The 9161-nt window shown below is 66.8% G+C and overlaps 4 protein-coding genes across 4 annotated transcripts in view; 2 read left to right on the forward strand and 2 right to left on the reverse strand.

Moving 5' to 3' along the window:
• The window catches only part of EMIHUDRAFT_223401 (hypothetical protein), a gene marked incomplete at both ends in the record, with an annotated part of 1695 nt that extends 1042 nt beyond the window's left edge, over positions 1-653 (forward strand). Inside the window, 2 exons of the mRNA XM_005792214.1 lie at positions 61-564; positions 633-653. Of these exons, the coding sequence (XP_005792271.1) occupies positions 61-564; positions 633-653 (525 nt within the window). The remainder of the gene's footprint in view (positions 1-60; positions 565-632) is intronic.
• A 787-nt stretch (positions 654-1440) lies between these two features.
• EMIHUDRAFT_108828 (hypothetical protein) lies at positions 1441-1776 on the reverse strand (the record flags this gene model as incomplete). The annotated part of the gene is made up of 1 exon (XM_005792215.1): positions 1441-1776. The coding sequence occupies one exon, from the start codon at positions 1774-1776 to the stop codon at positions 1441-1443; it is 336 nt and encodes a 111-aa protein (XP_005792272.1).
• Positions 1777-1985: 209 nt separating this feature from the next.
• Positions 1986-5199, forward strand: EMIHUDRAFT_108829 (hypothetical protein; the record flags this gene model as incomplete). Its single annotated transcript, XM_005792216.1, has 4 exons — positions 1986-2802; positions 2840-3063; positions 3345-3371; positions 4351-5199. The coding sequence occupies 4 exons, from the start codon at positions 1986-1988 to the stop codon at positions 5197-5199; spliced, it is 1917 nt and encodes a 638-aa protein (XP_005792273.1).
• A 1175-nt stretch (positions 5200-6374) lies between these two features.
• On the reverse strand, positions 6375-6907 carry EMIHUDRAFT_361257 (hypothetical protein; the record flags this gene model as incomplete). Its single annotated transcript, XM_005792217.1, has 1 exon — positions 6375-6907. A coding segment is annotated over one exon (533 nt), but the record flags the coding sequence as incomplete, so codon positions are not given.
• Positions 6908-9161: the final 2254 nt, after the last annotated feature.

Raw genomic sequence — 9161 nt, forward strand, 5'->3', positions numbered from 1 at the left:
GCTAGGGCCGAGGCGGCAGCCGAGGCGATGGCCGAGGCGGCTGTGGCACGCGTGACGCAGGCCGCGGCGGCCGAAGCCGCGGCGAGTCGGGAGGCGCTTGCTGTCCCCGCGCTGCGGCAAGCCGCTGCCGTCGCGACGAGGCGGCTCGAAAGCGACAACATCTCGCTGAGCAACAACGCCGTCAACCAGTTGGCCTCGATGGCTAAGGAGGCCGTCAACCAGTTGGCCTTGATGGCTAAGGAGGCGGGCGCTGTGGCGACCTCGTTGGGTAGTGAATTGGCCTCGGTGGCTAAGGTAGCGATCGACGCCAACCGCGAGATTGGCGCCAACCGCGAGACTTACAAAGACCTCGAGCAGATCCTGGACCTCGAGGTGACGTTCGAGGCGGAGCAGTCCGGCCGGCAAGCACTCGCGGAGGAGCACGCATTCGCAGTCCACAGGCAACTCCGCGAGGCGCGGTCCGGCTGGGCCCTTGCCAAGATGCAGCTCGTGCTGGGCGCCACAGCGTGCGCGCGCAAGCAATCCGCCTTGGCCCGCTGGGCGCGCAGAGCCTGCGGCCTAAAGGTAGCCACGCTCAGGCGGCGCGCGGCGGCGGCCGCTGCCGACGCGGCTGACCTGCGGGGGTGTATCAGGCAGGCGACGCAGCTGTTTGAAGAATGAACTTTCTCACGACGATCAGCATCAGGTACGAATAACGGAAACTCGCACCGATTCCAGCGCGCTATCGGTTTGCTAACTAAAGCGTGTGGATGCTGGGTTGACGGAAAAATCGAGGGACGCGACCCACCTCGCCACAGACGGTCCCGCGCCTCGCCGCTAAGTTTGCGCGGCACGCGCCCCGGCGCCTAAGGGGTAAGGGCGCCCCGCAGGCCGCACCTAGGCCGCACCGCGTCCACTGTGTGCCGCGTTTTTTGTCCGGAGTGAAGTCCAACGCGCTCGTCGGTGGCGGCTTCCCTCAACCTGCGCCGCGCTCGGCGAACCTCGACAGCGCTTTCGGTGGCATGCAGCTCTTTGCTCTTTGCGACAGAAGCCCCTGGAGAGCAGCGCTCCTCTGCGTGCTCACAAGCCTCTGCACAGTTGACACAGCCTACTGTGCGGCTGCCACAGCTGTGACAGCGATGGGCTCGCCCTCACTGGCCCTCAGTCACTTGTGCTGCGGCTTGTGTGAGCGACACTGCTCGGTGACCGCTGCGGGCACACTGTGAGACCATGGGTGTGAGGCGTATAAAACCACGACCCCGCTCTACCAGCGCTTGGTCACATCGGCCCCGAGGTCAGATTCATCTACTCTGTTGATGACAAGACTTGTCTACCGGCTGGAGCCGAGCAGGAGGGCCCGGCGCACAACCCCTTGGTCAACTCACCCTCCACACCCCGTAAAAGAAAGGCCGAGCTCGAACCTGTTTTTTGGACACACGCGCCCACACCCACAAATGGCCGCTACGATGCTGCGGCTTCGCCGACGGGCGAGTCCAGGACCGCGCACAGACTGAGGAGCTCCTGCATCTCCTCCTCCTGCATCCGCTCCTCGCACTCCTCCACGATCAGGTGCAGCTCGACGAGGGAGCGCGGCCGCGAGTTGATGAGCATGAGCTCCTCTGCGCGCGTGAGCTGGAAGCGCTGCAGCGCCTCGACGAAGCGGGCGATGCCCTCGCGGGACTGCGCCGCACACGCCGCCTTGTCCAGGTAGCCAGTCGCCTGCTCGGTGATCACCTCGACGTCCTGCAGCGAGCGGCAGGAGCCCGACACCGCGCGGCGCGCACCCGGCAGCGGCATCTTGCGCTCGGCCGCTCTCCGCTCGCGAACCTGCCGCTGCAGGAGCGAGGCCACCTCGAAGTTGGTTAGGTGGCCCGCGCTCTTGTCGATCACCTGCATGCGCCCGGCGTGTGTGTATACCGCAAGCCCACAAAAATCAAAAAAATAAACGTCGGGCAAATCGTGGGAATTTTTGCCCATTAAAAGAAATCGCGCGAGCAACACTGTGTATGAAGCCCTCCCTCGGGCCATCCGCCGCGCCGGACACGCCTAGTAGTGTGCGCTGCCTCTTGGATCTGCCTCCCGAGTGCCTCGCGCTCGTGCTCGCCTCTCTGGCGGTGCGGGACGTGCTCGCCGCTGCCGCCACGTGCCCCGCGCTCAAGGTGGCGGCCGACGACCCCATCCTCTGGCGAAACCTCCTGTGGCAAGTCTGGATCGCAACCGCCGCGCGCGGGGCCGAGAAGGCGGACTTTGCCGCGCGCCTGCTTCGCTACCAGCAGGCGTCGTCCATGCGGGCGGGCGTCGGACCAGACAGCACCGGGGCCGCCGTCGAGGCGGAGCTGCCTGAGCGCCCGAGCGAGGCGCGCCCGCTGCCGCTCTCGCAGTGGCTGCGGAGCTACGACGCGCCGGACGCGGCGCTGGCTGGAGTGTGGCGGCAGCGCCTGATGTGGAGCGGCAGCACCGACCAGTGCCACGGCGACACGGTGGGCTGCGCGTGCGTGCACGGCTCCCCGACGCCGCAGCCGTTTGGGTCGGGGCGAGTGGTGTACTACGAGGTGCGGGTGCTCAGTCAGGGAGAGCACGGGTTCATCGCAGTCGGGTGGAGCCCCGAGGGCTTCCCGTCCAAGAACAAGCAGCCCGGGTGGGTGAGGCACACATACGGCTACCACGGTGACGACGGCCACGTCTACTCGAGCTTCGGGTACGGCCGCCGCTTCGGCGCCCCCTTCGGCACCGGCCGCACCGTCGGCACTGGGCTGGTGCTGCCTCCGCCGGGCGCTCCCCCGGACCGCTGCCACGGCAGCCTTCTCTTCAAGGCGTGGAGGCGTGGAGGGCGTGTCTTCACACCCGCAGCCGTGAACAGGCGCCATCTTCTTCACGGTCGACGGCGAGCTCTGCGGCGCCCCCTTCCCCTCCGTGCCGGCGCCCACGCTCCTCCGGCCGGCGGTGGGCGTGCACTCTGTCGGCGAGCAGGTCGAGCTCCACTTTGGAGACGGCGCGGCGAGCGTCATCGCGGCGTCGCCGCCGCGCCGGCCGTCGCCCTTCGCCTTCGACCTCGCCGAGTACTGCGCGCGCGAGGGCGGGGCGGTGCGCGCCCCAGCGGCGGCGGCGGCGGGGCGGGCGAGGGATCGCGAGGCGGCGCAAAGCTCCCACCCGCGGCTGCAGGCGGAGAGGAGGAGACCCATACCAGCCACCATGCGTACCCCCCCCGTCTAGCGAGAGCTCGCACCCGGGGCCGCGGCAGGCGGAGGAGGAGGGGGGAGGGGAGTAGCCCTCCTCCCAAGAAAAGCCGCCACCCGCTGTCTTGCGCTGACTGGCGCCCCGTCACCATTCGACAGAGTCCCCCCCCTCCCTCCCCGAGCGTGCAGGCGTCGCTCGAGCAGATGCTGCCGTGGGTGAGGCGGCGAGGTTGAGCCGCCTCCCCCTCCCGGCGACCCTTCCGAGCCCTAGGGGCCGCGCGCACAGGTGCTGCACGAGGTGCTGCAGCTCGCCTTCCTGCAGGAGCCGCCCGAGGGCGACGACTACCACGAGCTGCAGCGCTTCGCGCGGAGCCACCACCCACTCAGCCTGCACCCGAGCTGGGGCGAGATATAGCCGAGATATAGCCGAGATATAGCCGAGATAGCCGAGAGCCTGCACCCGAGCTGGGGCGTGCCGACGCTCGTCGAGCCGGCGCAGCACACGCTGTGAGCAGCGACTCTTCACACCCGCACGTGTGAGCAGGCGTGCCGACTCTCTATATCTCGGCTATATCTCGGCTATATCTCGGCTATATCTCGGCTATATCTCCGCACGTGCGAGCAGGCGTGCCGACCCTCGACGAGCTGCAGCCCGAGCAGCTGCAGCAGCTGTGCAAGCAGCTCCTCACGCGCTTCGCGCAGCGGCACGCCCTCGAGGACTACGACGGCGCCGCGCCCTCCGACGAGGAGAGCGACGACGAGGAGGACGGCCAGTGAGGGCTCCGGAGGAGTCGCAAGGGCGCAAGGGCGCCCTTGAGAAGGGGATGCCCGGCGGGCGCGCCCTTGTACAGAAGCTCTTCGTTAGCGCTCTCCCGCACGAGGCCGACATGCTTAGTGATACCAGCCCGTGATGCCAAAGCCCGCAGCTGCGCGGGCGCGAGATGGCCTCGACGCTCCGAGCCGCGTCATTGAGCCTCTGAGCCTCGCGCAGCGGCAATCGGGACTGCTGGGCGGAAGACAGCGACCTGGGAGTGAACCTGGGTGGAGTTCCACACACACACACACACACACACACACACACACACACACACACACACACACACACACACACACACACACACACACACACACACACACACACACACACACACACACACACACACACCGGAGTCCGCTAGGGTTTTTTTTTCGCAAGCTCGCCCCTCGGCTAGTCGTGTTACTCATGCACCTGGCCGCGCTCTGCACCCTTGCGCTGCATCCGACGCTCCGCCCAGCGTTGCCTTGCGCCCGAGCGGCGTCGGCAACGATGGCGCTCGAGGGCGTGCCGCCAGAGCTCGCGAAGCAGGTGGTCGAGGCTGAGGCGCGGGCGGCTACGGGCCGCACGCCCAGAGTTGCAGGCACGGCTGTGCTCGGCCTTCTCGCTGCGGCGAGCGCCGCCGTCGCGGCAGGCTCCCTAGCAGGCAACGAGCAGGCGGCGGCGTTGGCGGAGGACGTGCTGCCGTTTGGCTCTGCACCCTTGTCCCTGCTCCTCGACGCTGGCGTCGGCGGGGCCTGCCTGTGGGCCTACGCGCAGGAGATGCAGACCCGCGACGAGAATCTCGATCGCATCTGGACCGAGCTGCAGCAGCGGCGTGCTGCCGCCGGCGGCGCAAATCGCGCAGAGAGGCGCGCCAAGAAGGTGGCCCGAGAGCGTGTCTTCACGGGCGGTGGCGGCTTTGCAGCCTCGCCTCCTCCTCCGCCGCCTCCGACGCCGGCGTCGCCCCTTTCGCCGCCGTCGGCGGGAGCCGCGTCGGAGCAAGATGGCGGCGGCTTGCTTTCTAGCGTGAAGGATTTCTGGAACGAGGCAAACGAGCTGGGGCGTGCAGGGGCGCTCAATCTTAATGCCCAGCTCGAGGAGCAGGGCGTGCTGCCTGCGCTGGAGCCACTCGACGAGGCAGCGGGAGCTGTTGCGGGCGGCGATGAATCGCCGCGAGCCGAGGCAGCGGGCGCCGGCGTGGCTTCCGCGAAGCGCGGCGGCGGCAAGAAGAAGCGGAAGCGGCGCTAGTTACAGTGCGCAGACCGCTAGTTGAGCGGGAGGGGGCGGGAGGTCACGTGCATGTGAAATGATTGATGGTGACATTATTCTTGTGTCTGTAAGCTTGATGTCTGTAAGCCTGAAATATCCGCGCCAAACCGGCAACCGCAAATATATAATTTTCCAGATTCCACACCCAGCGGTGCAGACGGGCCCCTCCACACCCTTGTCCCTTCATGTAATCACATGTAGCGGTCCCCACATCCGCAATCGTGGGATCGCTTGTCATGTGAGAGAGTGCGTTGTGTTCTTGTACTTGGAGCACTTGGAGTGCAGTCATCAACCTCACATCCAGGGCCGGGGAAGCTATAAGAAGCGCACCCAGCGGGCCGGATGATCGGCATCGGGTTACGGGCTAGAGAGCCCTAGCCCTGGGGGGTGCGCGTTCGCAGGGAAAGGGCCATAAAGTAAACACGGTTCTCCGAGGGTTGGACCCGCGTACCGGGTTTCCCCTTAACTGCAGGACGCCCCCTCTACTCGGAGCTAGTGGATCTTGTTTTTTGTCGCTTTCTCTCGTAAAACTTGGAGCACTTGGAGTGCAGTCATTAACCGCACATCCAGGGCCAGGGAGCTAAGAAGCGCACCCAGCGGGCCGGATGATTGGCATCGGGTTGCGGGCAAGAGAGCCCTAGCCCCGGGGGTGCGCGTTCGCAGGGAAAGGGCCGTCCGTAAAATAAACACGGGTCTCCGAGGGTTAGTACCGCGCTCCAGGTTTCCCCTACCTAGCAGCAGAACGCCCCCTCTACTCGGAGCTAATAAACACCAGACAAGGACACGCGACGACACACACACACTCCCCCTTGGCGACGGCGTCGTTAAAACGCTTTCTCTCTGGTGTACCTGTGTTAGTGCCAGTGCGCGCCAGTCCCGTGCCCAGTGTTCTGCGAGGGAGTCGCGTTGTAAAATTCTTTGCCCCCGGGGGCCCCCCGGCCGGGGTTGAAGCAAGCACCGTCCACAAGGCACAGCTCTGCTGCAAACCATAAATGCACTCTCACTCTACCTGGACCCGTCGCCGCCGGCCGCTCTCACAGCGTCCGTCGTCGGTCGTGCTGGTCGGCATCGACTCCGCCAGTAAAAAAGGTGAGGCGGCCGTGCGACGGCTGACGGCTGAAAGTCCACCGAAAGCTGCGTCGCTCATTCGTCACCGTGTCTTGGCGCGGCAGATGCTGCCCTTGGCCGTCGCCGCCTTCGCTGCCATCGCCGCCGCCACCGCCGCTGTCCTTCTGCGCGTGCTGGATCCAGCCGTGACCACAGTGCCAATGACCCGAGTGAGCCGTCCAACGGCAATGGAGGTGGAGGAGACGGCAGAGGCGGTGGCAGTGGCGGCGGAGGAGGCGGAGGCTGTGGTGGTGGCGGCTGTTGAGGTGAGGAGGGCTGCTGCGGGAAACGCGTGCGCGGGCTCGCCGCTCGTCGTCTCCCGGCCAGATCTGAACCAGGACTCGGAGGGAGGCCGCTGCGTGCAGAGCGCATCCAACGCGAGCGCCCTCCCCTCCTCGCAAGAGCTGCCTGCTTTAGCCCCAGCCGCTTCGTCTGTGAGGTTTCGCGGCATCTCAGTCAGCACTGCAGCTGCCTCACCCCGGGTCGCATCCCACACAAGCAGCTGTGAGCGGGTCCAGACCAGGCAGGCGGCGCGGCGCGGCGAGGAGGCGGCGGGCACGGAATGGGCAGGGGGGGGCATCTCTCGGCGGCCTGCAAGCGTGAGTGGTCACGGCGGCAACGGTGCTGGCAGCGGCGGTGGCGAAGGCGGTGGCGACGGCGACGACGGTGGTCCATACAAGCAGCAGCCTCTTGGGGGTAGTGCTCGCCAGGCCGCCATCGCTGCGGGTGGCGGCGCCGTGGCCGCCGTCCTCGCAACGGCTCTCTCGGCCCAGCGTCGTTCCCTCGCCGTGAGTGCCCGAGATTATCCAAGGATGTCGCTTCCGCCCCACCGACTCTCCTCGCTTCCGCCGCCGCCATCACCGCCGCCGCCATCACCGCCGCCGCCATCACCGCCGCCGTCACCGCCACCGCCTCCGCCTCCGCCTCCGCCTCCGCCTCAGCCTCAGCCTTCGCCTTCGCCTTCGCCTTCGCCTTCGCCTTCGCCACCGCGACCACCACCGCCGCCACCACCGCCGCCACCACAACTGCTGCCGCCGCCCCCCCCACCGCCGCCGCCACCAATGCCACCGCCGCCGCCAAGAACACCATCGCCGCGAAGGCAAGCGTCACGACGGCCGCTAGCGCCTCCGCCTTCGGCAGCGCTACCGCGCCCGCCACCGCGCCCGCCACCGCGCCCGCCACCGCGCCCGCCACCGCGCCCACCACCGCCTCCGCCACCGAGTCCGAAGGCGAGAGCATTCTCGGCGCTGCCCGCGCCGCCGGCAGTGCCACCCGGCGAGGAGGGCGTGAGGGGGGTCGTGCGCGGCCGTCCCCGCTCTGGTGCTCGTCCGCCTCCACCTCGCTACGCCGCGGCGCTCGCCAGGATCGCGCCCTAGATGCGGAACGGATCCCACATCGCCCCGTATCTCCCCCATATCTCGAGCCCTAGATGCGGACACGCTCTGTATTCCGACAGACGACACGTACTCGACCAACCGTGCTCCGCTGTATACCCGTAGCCCGTGCACATGCGGTGCTCGGAATGCCGGACGGTGTGCTGCATTCACAACGTATAGGCTCGCGGCCCGCGCCGCGAGCAGAGCTGCGCTGCGCCTCGTCCGCGGGCTGAACCGCAGAGCCTCTCGCCTCCTGTCCGGCGGGGGAGCGGCCAGCCTGCTCGCTCTCGCGGCGGCGGTGGCGCTTCGCGACGCGTGGCGACAGCAACGTCTCGACCTCCTACTCTCCCAGCCGGATTTGGTCGGCAGCGTCGGCCTGCTTGCTGTCGCAGCCTTATCGGCGACGGCGGGGCCGCCGCCTGGCATCGCTACCGCTCTGGCAATGGCTGTGGCCGTGGCCAGCGGCGGGTGGGAGGCTATGCGTGCGCTACTCCGTTCTCTCCCTCGCGACCGTTGAGCACCACTTGTGCATGTGACATGTTGTTGTTAAAAAAAGTTGGTTCTTGACTTCAAAGTCAAATCTCAAAAAACACCATTTAGGCTAGTGCCATTTCACTCTGACACGCTAATCTTGAAAACGTCTCCAACGGAGCTCCGTGTTGCTTCCAGCGCCCTCCCCCGCGCTCCCTGCGGCCATGGCCGATGCTCCTAGAAGGAGAGGTCATCTGGCTACCGCGAGAGCGACCCAACTCGTCGACATCGTCCGATGATGGTGCCGCAAAGTCAGCCTTCGGAGGCTATCGTGGGGTCGAGCCGCCGGCAGTAGCCGTGACATGTGGTTCCACCACCCCTCGTAGGCTTTGCCTCTGACCGCCACCGTTCCCAGGCTGCCTAATGTGGGATGGAAAGGAAGGCTGGGAGAGCGTATATAGAAGCGTGCCCGACCTCGTCGTGGCAACCTGTACGGCAGCGCTGGTAGGCGCGATGAGCGTCGTGCCACCTGACCCGAGACGGGTCGCAGGCGTCGTACCGAGCGCGTCGAGACCGTGTCCTGATGTGATCTGCACGGGTGAGTCACGTCGGCGTCAAAGGAGCGACGTGCGACCTGTCAGAGCTTGATCTCCAATCTCAGCGGCGTCGAGTCGTCTCCGGCGGCGACAATTTTGTCCCTCCCCAGGACGCGCAGAGGCAGCTGAGATTGGAGATCAAGCTCTGACAGGTCGCACGTCGCTCCTTTGACGCCGACGTGACTCACCCGTGCAGATCACATCAGGACACGGTCTCGACGCGCTCGGTACGACGCCTGCGACCCGTCTCGGGTCAGGTGGCACGACGCTCATCGCGCCTACCAGCGCTGCCGTACAGGTTGCCACGACGAGGTCGGGCACGCTTCTATATACGCTCTCCCAGCCTTACTTTCCATCCCACATTAGGCAGCCTGGGAACGGTGGCGGTCAG

The sequence above is a fragment of the Emiliania huxleyi genome (genome assembly GCF_000372725.1).
Source record: "Emiliania huxleyi CCMP1516 unplaced genomic scaffold EMIHUscaffold_109, whole genome shotgun sequence".
Classification (NCBI taxonomy): domain Eukaryota; phylum Haptophyta; order Isochrysidales; family Noelaerhabdaceae; genus Emiliania; species Emiliania huxleyi.